The sequence below is a fragment of the Caretta caretta genome, chromosome 8, assembly GCF_965140235.1.
Source record: "Caretta caretta isolate rCarCar2 chromosome 8, rCarCar1.hap1, whole genome shotgun sequence".
In the NCBI taxonomy this organism is placed as follows: Eukaryota; Metazoa; Chordata; order Testudines; family Cheloniidae; genus Caretta; species Caretta caretta.
The window spans coordinates 29826813-29846332 of record NC_134213.1 but is presented as its reverse complement, the minus strand read 5'-3'; the positions used below and the strand labels follow the sequence as shown (position 1 = coordinate 29846332).

General features: G+C 45.9%; 1 protein-coding gene across 1 annotated transcript in view; it reads left to right on the top strand.

Annotated features, from left to right (window-relative positions):
• The window catches only part of SLIT3 (slit guidance ligand 3), an 806608-nt gene that overhangs the window by 746222 nt on the left and 40866 nt on the right, over window positions 1-19520 (top strand). Inside the window, exons 29-30 of the mRNA XM_048861176.2 lie at window positions 1683-1776; window positions 18395-18532. Coding sequence (XP_048717133.1) covers window positions 1683-1776; window positions 18395-18532 — 232 coding nt within the window. The remainder of the gene's footprint in view (window positions 1-1682; window positions 1777-18394; window positions 18533-19520) is intronic.

The following is a 19520-nucleotide window of genomic DNA, read 5'->3' as shown; positions in this document are numbered from 1 at the left end:
GTGTGTCTGACTGGTTTCCAGCTATGCATTTGTCAGTGGTCAGTGAGGCCTATAGGCCTTAGCATAACCTGGCACTTGGTCTGTCAGTGTCACAATAATAAGCTCTGAAAAATTATTGTTCCAGCGGCATTATGGAGTGGACGATGTGATGAGACTGCCTACAATGGCCTATCTGCAACTGGACGTAGCAAATATCTCCAGTGGCCAGAGATGGGACATTAGATAGGGAGGGCTCCGAGTTACTGGAACCATTAAAATGGTGCCCCAACCAATGCCACCTTTCCCCTAGTCATGCCTCCCCTACCATCAGCTGGGAGAGAGGACAGTGTTGGAGCAGCTACAGTAGATCTGAACCACATGAGGGGAGATTCCACTCAGAGACATTTTTCCAGGGACTGGGTATGCTGGGCTTTGGGCCACTTTGCACAGGTGGAACAGCACACAGTGGGCCAAAGCCGGGCCCAGGGTTGGAGCCACAGCCCAGAAAATATTGACAATATTGCAGGCTGTTGTGTTAGATTTTGTTGTTTAATAGCTGTTGTATCTAATTAAGTATTTTATACCACCCTGTACTTGGAAGGCTTTATCAGAGGATGTCCAGAGAACATTTGTCTGGCATCACTTTACTGTTTGGTTGTTATTTTCAGAGGATCTGTGTGCGCGTGCACATGAGCATATGTATGTATTGCGCATGCCTATATCCTTAAAATTGTGCAGATGCAGTCTTCCACTATTACTGCAAAAGGGGCTTTGGGACTGGATTTTGTTTGAGGGTTTCCATACTAAGGATAATTGACCTGCCCATTCCCTTGAAGAAGTTTGTTTCAAAGGCAAAAGTTTATGCTTAGTCTCTGGCAGTATCTCAAGTCCTGAGGTACTGAAGTGTAACCTAATAATTTAGAGCTCAGAAGAAGGATGGTGTTTAAATAACCTATCTGGTTTTGAACACTCTGGAGCTGTTCATTATTAAAAGTTACACAAATCCAGGGAAATGCACTGAATTCTACACACAGTACCTAGAACCAGCTGAGCAAGGCTTGCATATAAGAAACTTTTATAGAAAACATTATCTTGTAAGAGTACAATAGAGTTAGTGCTCTTCTTGTAAATAGTGGGGGTTGTATAATTATGTGCAGCCCTAAAGCTGTTTCCCATTACTGAAAAGCCATTTTTCTGAATGATGTCAGATCATCTCCTAGGACAGTAAAGGATCAACTATGACTAGAATATTACTTGGTGTGAAAAGTTTAAGGACTCTGTTAATGTGTATATTGCAACTTGGGGTCAGGAACTGACCCTACAGTCCTTACTCTGGCAAAACTCCAGCTGAAGTTGAGAGGGCTTGAGTGTAAGGTCTTTTGAATTGGGACTCTGAGGTTTGTATGAGATAATCATTGCACCCAGTGTAGCCCAATTGCTAAGGAATAGCTAAATGTAACTAGAATTGAACTGTCCAGTATTGAGCGAGCCCACCCTTATTTAGTTTGTCCTGCCATCATAACAGGTACTGTCTTGGGGCTTCCTCTTGTACTGCTGGATCAACTCAGTTTAGTAAGACCTGTAGTCATAAGAGCTGGTGGGTTTATCATCCCTGGACAGCATGGTTAGAGCTATTTTAGCAAAGCCAATGAGCTGTATTGGTAGCAGATGTGTTACAGCCTTGTTAATTTTCTTTGCCACAGGTGAGCTCTGTGATGAGGTGATCAACCACTGTGTTCCTGAGCTAAATCCATGCAAACATGATTCCAAATGTATCTCCCTTGACAAAGGATTCAGGTGAGTGTTTGTATATCCTTGTCTTCATGTGTTGGGCCAACTTCATCTACTGACTACAGTGCAGTCATGCTTGTGATGACTTTGACCTAATGAGCCAAACTGAAAAGTAGTATGTGTGAGGTGGTGTACTTTAACTTATATTTTCTTCCAGCTCCTCAGAATTTGTTATTTTATTCCAAGAATAATTAGTGCTCTTCCAAAGCAGAGTAACTATTCTCAAATAAAATAAAGTGAAGGACAGCAGTCACCCTTTCAAAAAACCTGCCAGTTGCCCTAGATTCCTCAGGGGACACAGGTTCTCTAAGTATTCCCTGTAGTAAATACAGTGAACATGGCAAATACTGAGGTAATTGGCAAGGTTTTAAGGTGGAAACTCTGCTTGCAAGTTGACATCAACATCACTTTTGCTATTCTCACATAGCAGGAGTCTTTTGTTCTCCCTTCTCCAAGGAGAGCAGGATTCACCACACTGAATGACCTCTACGGGAAGCATAGCACAGATTTCAACACATGATGATTAATTCTGGCAATTAATCATGTACTAATTGTAAGGCTGCTGTTGTGATTGAAAAAGCGATCACACTCTGTAGTGTAGCTAACAAAAATGACAGCTAAAATTGGCCATACCATATATTTTATTAATATCATGCTATTTAGGCACAGCCCTGACTAGATGGCAGAAATGAACAGAACATAAACAGATAAGTACCTATTTTCAACAGAGACTAAATATTCCTTTTCCCCTCCCTCACCTCCAAAATTTAGGAAAAACTATGGCTAACCCCTGAAAACTGGATGCCTGGATTAGATTTGCACTCCTTTCAATTTTAGGAACAGTAAGTCTTGTCTTTGGAATGTCGTTCCAGATGGATACGTACTGTATTTAGGAATGGGGAAATTGGAAAGGTCATCTGACTGCAGAGTGTGGTGAACTATTCATGCAGTCAGTGCACGCGAGTGTTTCCAGTACAGAAAATACATAGATTCATGCATTCATAGATTCTGTGTGTCCTTGGTATTGGAAATGCTAGTGTGCACTGATAGCATGCATAGTTCATCACACGCTTCAGACATATGACCTTCTTTCCAATGTATGTTTCCAGTGCAGAGGATACATGACAGTTTGCCCATGTTCAAAAAGCCCTCCCTTGCTTGAATGGATAAACATTGTCCAGCCAAACAACAAACAGTTTAGGAAACTGAAAATAAGTCTTCTCATTAGTAGAATGAGTTAGTATCATGTCGATAGGCAAAGGGATCTGTCTGACTCTCCCCAGAGACATGCAACTCCTATAACAAGGGTCAATTCAAGCATTAAAAAAGTCCCATTGTCATTCTCCTCTGGCACTCAGTCAATTTTTTAAAAATCACATTTAAATCAAGAGGGGAAGGATGGTCTTTAGTGGTGAGCTGGAGCCGGTTCGCACCGGTTCCCTAGAAACGGTTGTTAAATTTAGAAACCCTTTTAGAACCGGTTGTTCCACAAGGGACAACCGGTTCTAAAAGGACTTCTAAATGTAACCGGCCAAAAGTGGCGCCTTAGGCGCCGACTCCACAGGTGCTCCAGCCCTGGAGCACCCAAGGGGAAAATTTGGTGGGAGCAGAGCACCCATCGGCAGCTCACCGCCCCACCCCCGGCCCCAGCTCACCTCCGCTCCACCTTCGCCTCCTCCCCTGAACGCGCCGCCCTGCTCTGCTTCTCCGTCCCCCCAGGCTTCCCGTGAATCAGCTGTTCGCACGGGAAGCCGAGGCAGGCTGAGAAGCAAACGGCGGCCTCCCGCTCAGTCCCAGGGAGGCGGAGGTGAGCTCAGGCCGGGGGGGCCACGAGGAGGGCCGCTCGCGCCGCAGCAGGTAACCCGGGGGGGAGGGGAGGGGGACCGCTCCGGGGAACCGCTCCGCGCCCCAGCTCACCTCCACCACCCTCAGCCTGAGCGGGAAGCCATGGCCTGCTTCTCAGTCCTCCCCGGCTTCCCTCCAAACAGCTGATTCGCGGGAAGCAGGGGCAGGCGCAGAGAAGCAGAGCAGGGCGGTGCGTTCAGGGGAGGAGGCGGAGGGTGAGGTGAGCTGGGGCCGGGCACGGGGCGGAGAGCTGCCGGGGGGTGCTCTGCACCCACCAATTTTCCCCATGGGTGCTCCAGCCCCGGAGCACCCAGGGAGTCGGCGCCTAAGGTGCCACTTTTGATGTGATCAGTGGGGGAGCAGCCGTTTCCCCTGCTCCCCCCCTAGCTACGCTCCCCCACCGCTAGGAGCCAGTGGGACCTGCTGGATGCTTCCTGGGAGCTGCCCCAGGTAAGCACCGCCAGGACTCCCCACCTCGCCCTCCGGCAGGTGCCTCTGGCTCTTAGGGGTGGGGTGGGCACCCACTACAGTGGCCCACGAGACCCTTCTGCCCAGTTCTGGGGGCAGTCAGGGGAAAGAGAAGGGGGTGGATGGGGCAGGGGTCCTGGGGGGGGGGGCATCCAGGAACACGGGGGGGTTGGATGGGGCAGGAGTCCCGGGGGGCGGGGGTGGGCAACGACCCCCTCGTGGGGTGAGGAGGGAACCGGTTGTTAAGATTTTGGCAGCTCATCACTGATGGTCTTGTGTGTCTAAAGCACAAGGCTGGGAATCAGGGGATCTGGATTCTGTTCCCAAGACATCCTGAGGAACCTTGGGCAAGTAACTTCCTCTCTCTGCACCTCCTTTGCATAATGGGAGTGATACTGACCTACATCCCAGAGGTAAAGTAAAGCTTAATGTTTATAAAACATTTGGAGAATCCTGGATGGAAGGTGCTTGAGATCTGCCTAGTACTAATATTTATCATTGGCAAAGATGGGCTTCCAGAAGAAGGTTGCAAGAGTGAGAGCTTCTACTTACAGTGCTACTCCTGAGGGAATTCTGTGCCAAAAAATTCAAAATTCTGTGCACAATATTCTAAAATTCTGCAACATTTTATTTGTCAAATAAATGTGGAAGCTCCGGCATGGCATTGGGGAGCACAGGCCACTGTCTGAACAGAGGTGGGAGATCACTGTGCAGCTCTGCACCCCCACTCCCCCTCCACCCCCGGGACACTGACTCAGCAGTGAGGCTGCACCCAACCCTGACACAGGGCAAGGACCAGGCCTGCCCCAGAAACATCCCAGGGCCCTGCACCTCTGTGTGGGCAAGCAGATTCAGCAAGGCAGGATCCAAGTGTGGAGGGGCTTAGCGTGCGGGGATCCAGGTGTTGGTTGAGAGGATTCTGCATGGGGAAATCTGGGTGTGGGAGACTCAGTGGGGGATCTGGGTGCAGGGGGTATCTGGATGCACAGGGGCTTGTTGTGGGGTTCTGGGTGCAACGTTAATGGGACTATGCAGAGGGGTCCAGGTGAAGGTGGTTGGGGCTCGGCGGGGGGCCTGACTATGTGGGAGATAGAGCTTGGCAGGGGGATCTGGGTGTGGGGGGCTCAGTGGGGGATCCAGATGCTGGGGAAGTGGGGCTGAGTGGGTTGAGGATCCAGATGCTGGGGGAGTGGGGCTCAGTGCAGTGGGGATCTGGGTGCAGGTGGCTCGTTGGGGTGGTCAATGTGCAGGGGGAGTGGGGCTCATCGGGGGGGAGTCCTGAGTGTGTGTGTGGGGTAAGTCTTGGCAGGAGGGTCTGAGTCTGAGGGAGTCCAGATGCTCAGGAGTTAGACGGACCGGGGAGCAGCTCCCTGTACAGGGATCCCTCCCCCTGCACGTTGGGTGCAGGAAACAGGCAGAGAGGGGAGTTTGCAGAGTTTCCTGCAACCGGGGGAGAAATCTGGAGGTGGGTCTGACCCGGCCCCGGACGCGGTGTAGGGGAAAAGAAAGTCACGTTCTCCCCAGCCCATCTGGGACTAGTAGCTGAGCCCGGCACAGGGTAGGAGCCACCAGCTGGGTCTTCCCCAGTCCTGCCTCCTGATGCACAGTGGTTTATCTCTGTGCCGGCTGCCCTGCACACCCGAAACAAACTGCTGGGGAGGGTTGCATGACTGCTTTTGTGGCTTCCCTTTGCTTCCCCATCAGAAAGTCATTTTTCTGCGGGGAAGCAAAGAAATCTGTGGGGGACATGAATTCTATGCATGCGCAGTGGCACAGAATTCTCCCGTGAATACTGTGCTGTTAATAGAATAAGTCACACCAAAGGTTCAAAAACAGAGCTCAACTGGGGGAGTTATGGGAAAAAACCCCCACACTCTAACATGAGAAAGAGTGAGGAGGTGGGGAGATTTCAAGAAAGCTTATAGGGAAGCTGAAGCCAGCTTGCGTGCCCAGCCAAAGCTGACAACATAGCCACCTTAGTCCCTTCCTGGTTGTTCTTTGATTTTGCCACTTGGATTGTGGGGGATTAGAAAGAAAATGGAGAGGCCACAGCGCAGGGCATTTGCCCAATCCAAACTGGAGCGGGAGAAGGAGGTATATATGCTGCAGTAACAATCTTAGCTTCACTGTTATCAGTGTCTAACTTAGCATGTGTTGTGGGAAGGGGCTGTGTCCTGTGAAGCACCTAACATGCTTCTGCTTGCTAAAAAATAATAAATTAGGCTCATGAATTTCAGGACAGTTAAAGAGAGTCAGAGTGAAATTGTCAGATAGCCACACTACAAACATATGTTCTTATAGCACTGAGTCTTTCAGACAGCTGAACCCACACTATTCTCCACTAACCAGATATCCCATGCAGGGTCACATGACTTGTTGACATGTGAAGGACTTTGGGAAAGAGCCTCTCCCAACTCCTGAGGGCAAGGAAACTCTTAAATGATTTAGGACAATTCTTGAAGTAACCTCCTCTGAAGGGTACAGTGATAGCTGCTGACTACTTGACATTGCTTCAGGCATCCTCATTCAGCTATCCATTATTTGACTAATCCATTAGTTGCAGCATGTTACAAGGCAGAGGTAGCATGGTTCAGAGTTCCCTGACAGGTTCCAGAACTGAACATTCATAAATTAACTCAAAGTACTCAGTGTCATTCGAGATTTGAGAGGATGAGACAGCCTCGGACCGAACCTGCTGCACCATTTCTGGGCACGCTCTCGAAACTATCCACCACGGAGGAATAATCCCACCCGTCATTAATCCCCAGCACTGAATGTAGATAACACACACCTTTTTCAGTTCACTCTTTTGCAGAGCAGTGATATTGTAGAAGTTGTAAGTTCTTTAGTGCAGGGATTGTTTCTTTATGATGTGTGCCACACGCAGTGGGGTCCTGACCCTCATCCAGGATCCTTAGGTACTGCTGTAAGAACAGTAGTAATGAAATAATAATGTAAAAACCTCCCAAACTGTATGTTTAGTTCCTCTATTTATTCAAAGACCAGGTACCTAACAGGCAGTGGTGAAGCAGGCTTCTCCCCCACTTTGCCTTACTAGGGGCCCTTCCATATCGGGGTGTGTGCCGTGTCTAGGGTTGAGAATAGTTTAGCTCCTTTGCCCAAACAGTCCTTGGCCTTTAGCCAGAATGACAGTTCTGGTTTTTAGTTTTATATGGACCCTCTGCCCCTTCAGAAATAGACGGAGACCACTTAGTGATTTCACATGCAGCAGCTTTCTGGTTATGAAAATGTTTGGTTGCTATTGTCCTGGGCCAAATTCAAACCAGCAACCTAGTGATGGAGAGCTCCTTATCCTTTTACCAGTCTATTCAGCAGTCCATGTCTCTGGCACATATTAGATATGCCTGTGGTCATGGCATGTATCTAATATGAGGTACTGCAGTGCAACATACAGAATGAAAAGGAGTACTTGTGGCACCTTAGAGACTAACCAATTTATTTGAGCATGAGCTTTCGTGAGCTACAGCTCACTTCAGATGATGAAGTGAGCTGTAGCTCACGAAAGCTCATGCTCAAATAAATTGGTTAGTCTCTAAGGTGCCACAAGTACTCCTTTTCTTTTTGCAAATACAGACTAACACGGCTGTTCCTCTGAAACCTGTCAACATACAGAATGACACTGGCTCAAGCAGCAGCACCATCGCATACATTTGGCCACTTTTGTCCACCGTTTCACTTGTAGACAATAAACCCATTAACTCCAGGATGGACATAGTACCAGTTCACTCAGGCAGGAAGTATGTATTTGGACTTACAAAAATTGATTAGTAATTAATATTAATGTTTACGGTGATCCATGTCTGAAAGCCTCTGAGTGCTTAAGAAAACACAGGTCTGAAGCCAAGTCAGAGCATAGTCTAATAAATCTCAGAGCAGGTGTAGGAGAACAAACCCCTTGTACCCATTCCCCAAACATAAGAGTAAATAAAATGCCCCTCGCCAAACAAAAAGCTAGGCAGTGAAAACCCCATGAGTCTCACTGGGAAGATGTCCTGGTATTTGGTGAGGGAAGAGCATTCCAGAGCAGATATTTGTCAGCAGAGACGGCCCAAGTAAACTGTTCATAAGTAACTAAGTGACTTAGGAGCCTAAGTCCTGTTGACTTTGGTTCCTAGGTGCTCATGTCATTTTTGAAAATGGGACTTAGGTTCCAAGTCCTAAGTCGTTTTGGTGCTTTTGAAAATTTTACCCCTTGCCTCCAGGCTATTCCAGCCCCACTCATCAGCTGGTTCACTGAGATATCAGGCATCTGTTGGTCCCTGGGGTATATTGGCCTTTTACTAAGGCTTGAGTACTAAAATTTACATGCCGAATTCTCTGCTATCTTTTACTTGTGTAATCACTTTCACCTGTGCAAAGTGGTTGAAGGAAAGGGGTTATGAGTTTCCATTCCAGTCTGGCGAGGCATTGGAGAGTCAGACCCTAAGGTTGCTGAGTAGCAGCCGTGTTAGTCTGTATCTGCAAAAAGAAAAGGAGAACTTGTGGCACCTTAGAGACTAACAAATTTATTTGAGAAGTGAGCTGTAGGTCACGAAAGCTTATGCTCAAATAAATTTGTCAGTCTCTAAGATGCCACAAGTACTCCTTTTCTTTTTGCAGACACTAAGGGTATGTCTCCACTGCAACTGGGAATGAGCCTCCCAGCCGGGGTAGACAGACTCAGAGGGGCTCAAGCATTGCAGCTTGGGCTGGAGCTGGGCTCTTGAGCTCACCCAATCCCTAGGCTTGAGAGCCTGAGCTCCAGGCCAAGCTGCAATGTCCACATGGCTCCTTTTAGCATGCTAGCTCAAACCCCTCTAGCATGAGTCTGTCTGTCCAGGCTGGGAGGCTTGCTGCCAGCTGCAGTGGAAATATATTCTAAGAGGCAGGCAATGCAAACCATGGTGTCTCTAGTACTTGAGGCAAGAGGCGCCTAAGCACTCATGTTGCCATGTTCTGTGATAGTTCTGCCTTAGGAGCATGTTGCACTGAGGGGTACTGCTGCCTGGTTTGATCACAAACTTCTTTAAGGCAGCGTGCGAACAAGCCCTTCAAATACTCTGTCAGGATGGGTTAATCAGAAGTCCCCCACTTAATACAAAAGGGGGTTGTGAACTCACCCCAGTGCGGGCAGAGGGGTTTTGCTTATATTGTTAGTGAGGTGGGTTTGTGAGAGAGGGAGTGAGAGAGAGAGAAGGCAGAATACACACAAACTGAGAGAGGGAAGAAAAGAGCAAAAGACAGTATGACACTGGAAAAAGCTAGAGAGTGAGCTTTTGAGTCTGGTGTTAACTAAAGAGGCTTGGGACTGTAAGCTAAGAAACTGCTCCTTTTGTTCTTGGTTCTTCTTGTGTTCAGAGAAGCAGGACTTTGTACATGACTTGTAAACAAACAACTGGAATGTTCCCAGGACCCTAAAATTTGACTAGCTGCTCAGGTTGAAAGGGGGCATCAAGTGCTTGGTGGGGTAGCTCCAAATTGGGGGCAGCATCAAGTGCTTGGTGGGGTAGCTCCAAATTGGGGGCAGCATCAAGTGCTTGGTGGGGTAGCTCCAGCCTAGAGGTGACAAAGTTTAAAAAAAAGCAACTGTAAAATAACAGAAATTTCAGAATGGAAAAGAAATCTATGCTTCTAAAGGGCATGGCCAAATCTCAGCTTAGGAAACAAACTGACATTTTTTATGTGCTTTTGGCTGCACTGAGTTCTTTGCTGGTTTTTTTGTTTTGTTTTTTTTGACCTAGAATTGCAGGTGGCTTTCTTCACTTCTAGCCTCTAGATCTTTATTGTGCTGTGATTGTTAAAAGGCCAGCTTTCTGTATACCAGACCAAGAAATTAGCTAATGCAATGAAATGCCTTTAAAAAATAACTTCAGGGAAGACGCATGTTTTTCCACTCACTGTGGCTCTGTTAGAGCACAATATAAATATGCTTTATTATTTCTAAGCATGGAATTACCACCTGACAGCATAGAACACTGATTTAATGCAGCCCTGCAGAGAAAAGTGGTGGTTCCATCATTACCGTGATGGCCGTACACATCATAAAAGTGATACATGGCAGCTTTGAATAAGAAACTGCACATCATTCATTATTACATCATTTTATATTAGGACAACAGGGATCAATAAAAAACAACAGGATTAAATGCTGCATTTCCCCCCACAAAGTCTTTAGATTTGTTTGCAAGTTATTTGTTTGCAGGAGTGACAGAAACGTTGCTGAAAAACTTTGCTCAGCTCTTACAGAGTTTGGGGAAGGAATGGTCTTGGGTTTTGTTTTATTATCTCCAACACTATGTTATTCACGCTGTTCCTATAGCCACCAAGACGTATTGCATGCCATTAGGACATCAAGAGGTGGAATGTCAACTAAAGAGTGCCCTTGTTGGCCATTATAGATTCATAGATTCATAGATTCATAGATATTTAGGCCAGAAGGGACCATTATGATCATCTAGTCTGACCTCCTGCACAATGCAGGCCACAGAATTTCACCCACCACTCCTAAAAAAGACCTCACATCTATATCTGTGCTATTGAAGTCCCCAAATTGTAGTTTGAAGACCTCAAGGAGCAGAGAATCCTCCAGCAAGTGACCCGTGCCCCATGCTACAGAGGAAGGCGAAAAACCTCCAGGGCCTTCCAATCTGCCCTGGAGGAAAATTCCTTCCCGACCCCAAATATGGCGATCAGCTAAACCCTGAGCATATGGGCAAGATTCATCAGCCAGATACTACAGAAAATTCCTTCCCGGGTAACTTGGATCTTACCCCATCTAAAAACCCATCACAGGCCATTGGGCCTATTTACCATGAATATTTAATTACCAAAACCATGTTATCCCATCATACCATCTCCTCCATAAACTTATCGAGTTTAATCTTAAAGCAAGATAGATCTTTTGTCCCCACTACTTCCCTCGGAAGGCTATTCCAAAACTTCACTCCTCTGATGGTTAGAAACCTTCGTCTAATTTCTAATCTAAATTTCCTAGTGGCCAGTTTATATCCATTTGTTCTTGTGTCCACATTGGTACTGAGTTTAAATAATTCCTCTCCCTCTCTGGTATTTATCCCTCTGATATATTTATAGAGAGCAATCATATCTCCCCTCAACCTTCTTTTAGTTAGGCTAAACAAGCCAAGCTCCCTGAGTCTCCTTTCATAAGACAAGTTTTCCATTCCTCGGATCATCCTAGTAGCCCTTCTCTGTACCTGTTCCAGTTTGAATTCATCCTTCTTAAACATGGGAGACCAGAACTGCACACAGTATTCCAGGTGAGGTCTCACCAGTGCCTTATATAATGGTACTAAAACCTCCTTATCCCTACTGGAAATACCTCTCCTGATGCATCCCAAGATGACATTAGCTTTTTTCACAGCCATATCACATTGGCAGCTCATAGTCATCCTATGATCAACCAATACTCCAAGGTCCTTTTCCTCCTCCGTTACTTCTAGTTGATGCGTCCCTAGCTTATAACTAAAATTCTTGTTATTAATCCCTAAATGCATGACCTTACACTTCTCACTATTAAATTTCATCCTATTCCTATTACTCCAGTTTACAAGGTCATCCAGATCCTCCTGTAGGGTATCCCTGTCCTTCTCTAAATTAGCAATACCTCCCAGCTTTGTATCATCTGCAAACTTTATTAGCACATTCCCACTTTTTGTGCCCAGGTCAGTAATAAAAAGATTAAATAAGATTGGTCCCAAAACCGATCCTTGAGGAACTCCACTGGTAACCTCCCTCCAACTTGACAGTTCACCTTTCAGTAGGACCCGTTGTAGTCTCCCCTTTAACCAATTCCCTATCCACCTTTCAATTTTCCTATTGATGCCCATCTTATCCAATTTAACTAATAATTCCCCATGTGGCACAGTATCAAACGCCTTACTAAAATCTAAGTAAATTAGATCCACTGCGTTTCCTTTATCTAAAAAATCTGTTACTCTCTCAAAGAAGGAGATCAGGTTGGTTTGGCACGATCTACCTTTTGTAAAACCATGTTGTAATTTGTCCCATTTACCATTGACTTCAATGTCCTTAACTACCTTCTCCTTCAAAATTTTTTCCAAGACCTTGCATACTACAGATGTCAAACTAACAGGCCTATAATTACTTGGATCACTTTTTTTCCCTTTCTTAAAAATAGGAACTATGTTAGCAATTCTCCAATCATACGGTACAACCCCTGAGTTTACAGATTCATTAAAAATTCTTGCTAATGGGCTTGCAATTTCTTGTGCCAATTCTTTTAATATTCTTGGATGAAGATTATCTGGGCCCCCCGATTTAGTCCCATTAAGCTGTTTGAGTTTCGCTTCTACCTCAGATATGGTGATGTCTACCTCCATATCCTCATTCCCATTTATCATGCTACCATTATCCCTAAGATCCTCTTTAGTCTTATTAAAGACTGAGGCAAAGTATTTGTTTAGATATTGGGCCATGCCTAGATTATCCTTGACCTCCACTCCATCCTCAGTTTTTAGCGGTCCCACTTCTTCTTTCTTTGTTTTCTTCCTATTTATATGACTATAGAACCTTTTACTATTAGTTTTAATTCCCTTTGCAAGGTCCAACTCTACTTGACTTTTAGCCTGTCTCACTTTATCCCTACATATTCTGACCTCAATAAGGTAGCTTTCCTTACTGATCCCTCCCTTCTTCCACTCCCTATATGCTTTCTGCTTTTTCTTAATTACCTCTCTAAGATGCTTGCTCATCCAGCTTGGTCTACAACTCCTGCCTATGAATTTTTTCCCCTTTCTTGGGATGCAGGCTTCCGATAGCTTCTGCAGCTTTAATTTAAAATAATCCCAGGCCTCCTCTACCTTTAAACCCATAAATTCTTCAGTCCAATCCACTTCCCTAACTAATTTCCTTAATTTTTGAAAGTCAGCCCTTTTGAAATCAAAAACCCTAGTTGCAGATTTATTTTTGTTAATCCTTCCATTCAGTTTGAACTGAATTAGCTCATGATCACTTGAGCCAAGATTATCCCCTACAACCATTTCCTCTATGAGGTCCTCATTACTCACCAAGACCAAATCTAAAATGGCATCCCCTCTAGTCGGTTCAGCAACTACTTGCTGAAGGAATCCATCAGCTATCGCATCTAGGAAAATCTGAGCCCTATTATTATTACTAGCACTCGTCCTCCAGTCTATATCTGGGAAGTTAAAGTCTCCCATGATCACACAGTTTCCATTAGTATTTACTTTATTAAAAACATTAAAAAGGGCTCTATCCATATCCAAATTAGATCCCGGCGGTCTATAGCACACCCCAAGCACTATCCCAGGGGAGGCTCTAATAGTTTTCTTCCCCAATTTAATTGTTGCCCAGACAGACTCGGTCATATCCATTTCATCACTTCTTATTTCTTTACATTCTATCTCATCATTGATATACAGTGCTACTCCACCACCTTTACCTTTATTTCGGTCTTTCCTAAACAGCACATACCCTTCAATACCTGTAGCCCAGTCATGACTACTATTCCACCAGGTCTCTGTTATACCTATAATATCTGGTTTCACTTCCTGCACCAGTAACTCTAGTTCCTCCATTTTATTACCTAGGCTCCTTGCATTGGTGTACAAACATCTTAATTTTTGCTGTTTGGCCTCACTCACATTCTGTACCCTATTAGGCACGGTTATTTTACTACCAGTATAACCTATTAGACTTGTATCTACACTGCCCTTCCTCCTACCTACAGCTGTATCCACTCTTACTTCATTTTCTTTCCACTCTATGCTAAATTCTGGCGTGGAGATTACCTGGACATCTCCCAACCATCTCCCCCAAATTCCTAGTTTAAAGCTCTCTTAATCAGTTGTGCCAACCTCCATCCTAGAAGTCTATTTCCTTCCCTACTCAGATGAAGTCCATCCCGAGAGAACTGTCCTCTATCCATGAATGCCTCCCAATGACCATACATCCCAAAGCCCTCCTTATAGCACCACTGCCTAAGCCATCTATTGATAGTCATAATCTTGTCACACCTTTGTTGCCCTTCTCTAGGAACAGGCAGAATCCCACTAAAGATCACCTGAGCCTCAATTTCCTTAAGCGTCCTCCCCAACCTAGCATAGTCTCCCTTAATACTTTCCAGCGAGAATCTAGCCGTATCATTTGTTCCCACATGAAGGATAATTAGGGGATTCTTTCCCGCTCCCTTTAGAATCCTTTTCAACCTCAGGTCTACATCCCGTATCTTAGCACCTGGAAGACAGCACACCCTCCTATTTTCTGGATCAGCTCTGGTTACAGGCCTATCTATTCTTCTCAGTAAAGAGTCCCCAATCACATAGACCTGCCTTTTCCTAGTGACGGTGCTATTCTCCAGTCTATCCCCTGTTCCCTCTGGCTGCAAGTTCTTTCCATTCCCATTCTCCCTTGTAATCCTTTTTAACCCATCCTGTATCCTCCTAGGGCTCATATTTGGTGTAATCTCCATTAACTCTTCCCCTTTTCCTATAGGACTAACCGCTCTTCTCTTCTTCCTTGCCCTGTCACCTTCAGTGACTACCTGCTGAGCCCCTTCGTCATTTTCCAACTCTGCAAACCTATTCTGAAGCTCTATTTCTCCTTCACTAGCCCGTCTTTTCCTCTGCCTAGTTCTTTTAGTCACATGCTTCCACTGACCACTTTCCTCACCCAGTCTCCCCTCAGAATTCCCTAGTCCTGCTTCCATCTGCAAGTCTGAGCTTTTCCCTTCAGATACCTCATGTCTTTGCTCCATAATCTGCTCAAACCCCTTCCTAAACTCTACCAGACTTTCCACCTGCATCTCCAAACCTCTGATCTTTTCCTCCATCAGCTCTATCAGACGGCATTTCATGCAGACAAAACTCTTACCAGGTGCCCCCTCCAGGATCATGTACATACCACAGCTTCCACATCCAGTCATCTTCATTGTGTCATCTGCTACATGGGTCACTCCCACTGCCACCTCTGAATCTGTCATAGCCTTTCCACCTAAATCCTGTTAATCAGGGAAACACAAACCACACCCAAACACCACCACCCACAGCAAAAACAAACCCCACACAAGCACCACAAGATAAACTCCCCTGTCAAACTCCCACTCAAACTCCCCTGTTTACAGCTCTGTTTGCTAGCTCCTGTGCCGCTGCAGCTGCCTGTGCCGCTGCCTGACTGGCTGCTGCCTTTATAGGACCCCTAGTCAGTGAAGGGACCCTGACCCATTACCTGGACCCCTACCGCACTGAGGGTGGAGAAGGAAATTGGTGGATCTGCACAGCATCAGATCTTTGAACTGCAACCACCCCATGCCCCGCCCATTTCTGGCCCCTGAGGGCGGCCAGAATTGCAGAATCTAAGTTATTAGATTCTGTTCTATTAGCTACTTTTTCAGTCACTCACATTGCTTTCTCAGATAAGATTATTTTGGTTTTAGACTAATGTGTGCCACCTTACTCAGCCGCAGCACAGTGCTAGGTATGTTACAGATGGCTATAGAAGGCTAGATACTATGGGGCTGGCTGCTTTACCAGTCTTGTCGATGGATAAAATGTGCCACATAAGAGTCAATATTATTAATACTTACAAATGCCTAAAAGAGAGAGAATCATCATATACAAGGGAGTCACAGGGTGTTCCACTCGCTGCTGGAGCGCCTCCTTCTGGATGTGTCTGGGGATTAGCACTGCCAGGCTGATGCCCCTTCCTGTGGTTGCACTCCGTCACTCTCGCTGTGTCTCACTGTCTCGGGACTCAACTCTTCCCACTTTGTGGCTTGGCCCTCTGGCCAGGTCACTGTAGTTTCCCTTTCCTGGGGCAGGGAGAGGGGTTGCGTTCTCAAAGTTTCTTGAGACCCACTGCCCCAGGCCATCTTCTCTTTCACTGTCCCTTAACAGCGGCACTGCCCAGTGGCTGGTAAGGGAACCCAGGCCTGCCCTCTACACTGGGTTCCAGCCCAGGGACCCTACAACAAGCATTTGAGGGCTGCACAGTCTGGAACTGCTGTATCCTTGAGCATTGGCCTGCTAAACCCAGGGTTGTGAGTTCAATCCTTGAGGGGGCCATTTAGGGATCTGGGGCAAAAATTGGGGATTGGTCCTGCTTTGAGCAGGGGGTTGGACTAGATGACCTCCTGAGGTCCCTTCCAACCCTGATATTCTATGATTCTATGATACTTCCTACCTTGCCTTCTCTCACCCTGACAGTGACTGCCACCTCTCTTTCTTTAGCCCCTTCTACTCCCAGCTACTGGGCTTTATGTAGGCCCCTCCTGTTCCTGGCCAGCTGCACTTCCTCTTTAATTAACCCTTGTTACTCCCTGGCTCCTCCTCCAGGTGGCTCGCCTAGCCACCTTACCCCCTTCAGGACTTGTGTGGGGTGGACACCCCGTCACAAGTGGCCACTCCTGCAAAGTGTCGAGTGCCCTCAACATATATTGCCTTCAGTGGGAACTGACGGTGCTTGGCACTGTGTCAGAGTGGGCCCATAATTCCCTGATGGGCGAACACCAAGTGATAATTAATCACATACACGTTCTCATTAAGGAACAAATCCTAAACCCAGCACCCAGTAATTGTCCAGGGAGTGGAGAAATCCTTCTTCTACCATTCCTTCCCATTCCCCCTGGCCCCGCCCTCCCCCCCACAAACACACACAGAGGATTATGGAGTCTCTCTGCAGAGGTTTCAGCCTAATATCTGAAGTTTAACATCTTATAATGCACTTGGCCCTTGACAGGAGTATCTGCATAGCAGTGGATCCTCAGGTGCCACCTCCCTTGCCTTGCTTATGCCTCAATCCTTCCTGCCCCTGGACATGTCCCCACAGAGCTCATGTGGGTCAGGGCTTTATGCCACATGGAATACATGCCCTACAGAGCCTACCTCTATCCATCCTTTTTACTGCCCATCCCCAGTGGAGCTGCACCCATTCCAAGGACCCTTGCAGCTAGGAGAGGAGGTTATATTTGCCCTTAAGAGTGTGAAAGCTGTGATCATAGCCACTCCAAGTGGGGTAATCCAGAATTCAGGGAGATACAGACCTACGTGCTGTAAAATACACATGCACATTGGGAGATAATTGGGGCTCCCCCTTTGTTTTGGGTTAAGTGATATGCTTATTATTTTCCAGCTGTGAAATAAAATCCAGTTGGGAGAAGTGAAATATGGTTTATGGACTAAAATACCTTCAAGCCAGACTAAAAATTTAGTGTCTACAGGCTCAGAAAGAGTCAGCTCAACTTTCCAAAAAGATCTACTCCTGGCCTGAGACCTTGGATGCCAAATTTCAGCCTAGAGCACATTTTTATGGTCAAGTTATAAACCTCTGAAAATAGGGTTTATAATGGAAATGCTGACACAACCTTAACACAACAAACTTAACAACTGTAATAAAAAAAATAATAATAAAAAAGCCGATGCTTGCAGTTTTGGTAGCATCCCATATCATTTCATCCTAGGAGCGAGTTGCCACCTTATGGCAGGAAAGTGGCATTGCATCAGTATTTCAGCAGGAGATGTGATTTGGAAACATTCAGTTGTTACTACTCCCATAGAGTATCTGCTGTGAAAAAGCAAACAGGTGGTGGACTAAAAACTGATGATCACCTCCTTTAAATTTGCTTTTGCCTTTCAAAGTCATTTACATGACTTCATTTATGATTTGCGTGCACGTTCTCTTCTGTCTGAAGGCCGAAGACCTCTCTGTCCCTAGTGGCTGCTATGAATGAAGCTCAAATCATAAGAAACTATAAGGATCCTCTTTTCCCATTCTTGCATGGACTGTACTACTTCTGCAATGTGTCTGGCCTCCACTGGCCGGGATCTCCCAGGTTGGCTTCCAAAATGACACTCCTGTATGTCACCTCTGTGCTCGGCATTCCTGCTGGGACTCAGACAGCTGAATAGATGCTGTTAAAATAGAAACTAGAGTTCTTCTAAATGTTGAGTCAGTAACATGTCAAACACTTTAATAAGCTTAGCCAAGTTAACTTAGTTATCTCATATATAAAAAGAAAGCTTGTACATGACCATGCAATGCCACTCTTTAGCAGACCTGGAAAAGAGAAATTATATGGTATTGTATTTGCTTTGATTCCCTAAGATGTGTAACCCCAGCAGTCACAGGAGCTCAAGCAGTTCTGAAAGCTAATGTTTAGCTCTCTGTTTGTTTGACTGTTCTAAGAGTGTTATCTCTGCCATCCTTACATCGTGAACCATATACCCTGATCTAATCAGACATTGACCTGAGTGTGTGTTATCACGATGGATGCTAGGGATGTAGCCTACTGATGATGATCTTCATTGTGTTTCAGATGCGAGTGCCTACCTGGCTACAGTGGCAAACACTGTGAAACTGACGATGATGACTGTGTGAGCCACAAATGTCGCCATGGTGCTGTTTGCGTAGATGCAGTCAATGGCTACACCTGTGTCTGCCCCCAAGGGTTCAGGTAAGCAGAGAGTTGTGCTCATCATTCAGACTGTGTGTACTCTCTGCATAATATCTGGTCTCTTCCTACAATTGCTCAAACAAGCCTCAAGATGTGGTATTTATCCATCATTTACTGTGTGAACTGATGGCTCAGTGCTCTTAATCTTCCAGATGGGCTGGGGCCAGATACTCAAGTATTCTCTCCTTACTTTGAAAACAGAAAAGATCTCAGGGCTCAGCATCTTGTCCAATATTCTATTAGTACGTGAGCGACCTGGGTTTCAGCGCTGGGCCAGCAGCAATGAGGAGAGCTTGGAGGGGTAGGAGAGGAGCTGTCCACTCAGCCCGTAGATGAGGCTGCTTCGTATCACTCTGCGACCACTGTGTCTGACAGAGGCACAGCAGTGCTGTCAGCTAAGAGGAATCGCATCAAGCCCAACTTGCCACCAAGATGTGGGGTATGTAAGTGGGGCAAAGTGACAGAGAAGCTGAAAAAAGTGTACATGAGGATGAAATGTCACTCTGAGTTGGTGGCTCTCCACGCTGTGGCGTACTAGAGCAGATAAAGGGTTGAGCTTACACATCCAGTGAGAGAGCTAGATTTCTTATTGTCACTTCCTAGATAAGAACCACTAGAACCACAGCCCTCCTACATTATCCAGCCTTTCTAGGAAAGGGGATGATAGAAATAAGCTTACTTAAATCTGCAAACACCTAAGCAGGCGGAAAGGGTAAACATACTTACTAGATGTTCTGTACTTTACCCCAATGAATAGGGGAAAACTGAAGACCTGCTTTTGAGGGTAATTCCTGTAGCCTTCATTTAAAACAAAAAAAACCCTTTGGCTTTTCAGTATACAGACTCTTATGGTAGCCCAAGTCATTCTGTTCCATTTCCATTTTAGAAGGTTCTGTAAACTGGCCATAAAATTCATATTGAGAAAAAGCTTGGCATATAAAATCTTAACCCAGGAGTGATTTCTTGTCTTCATCTCATCTTGCTTATG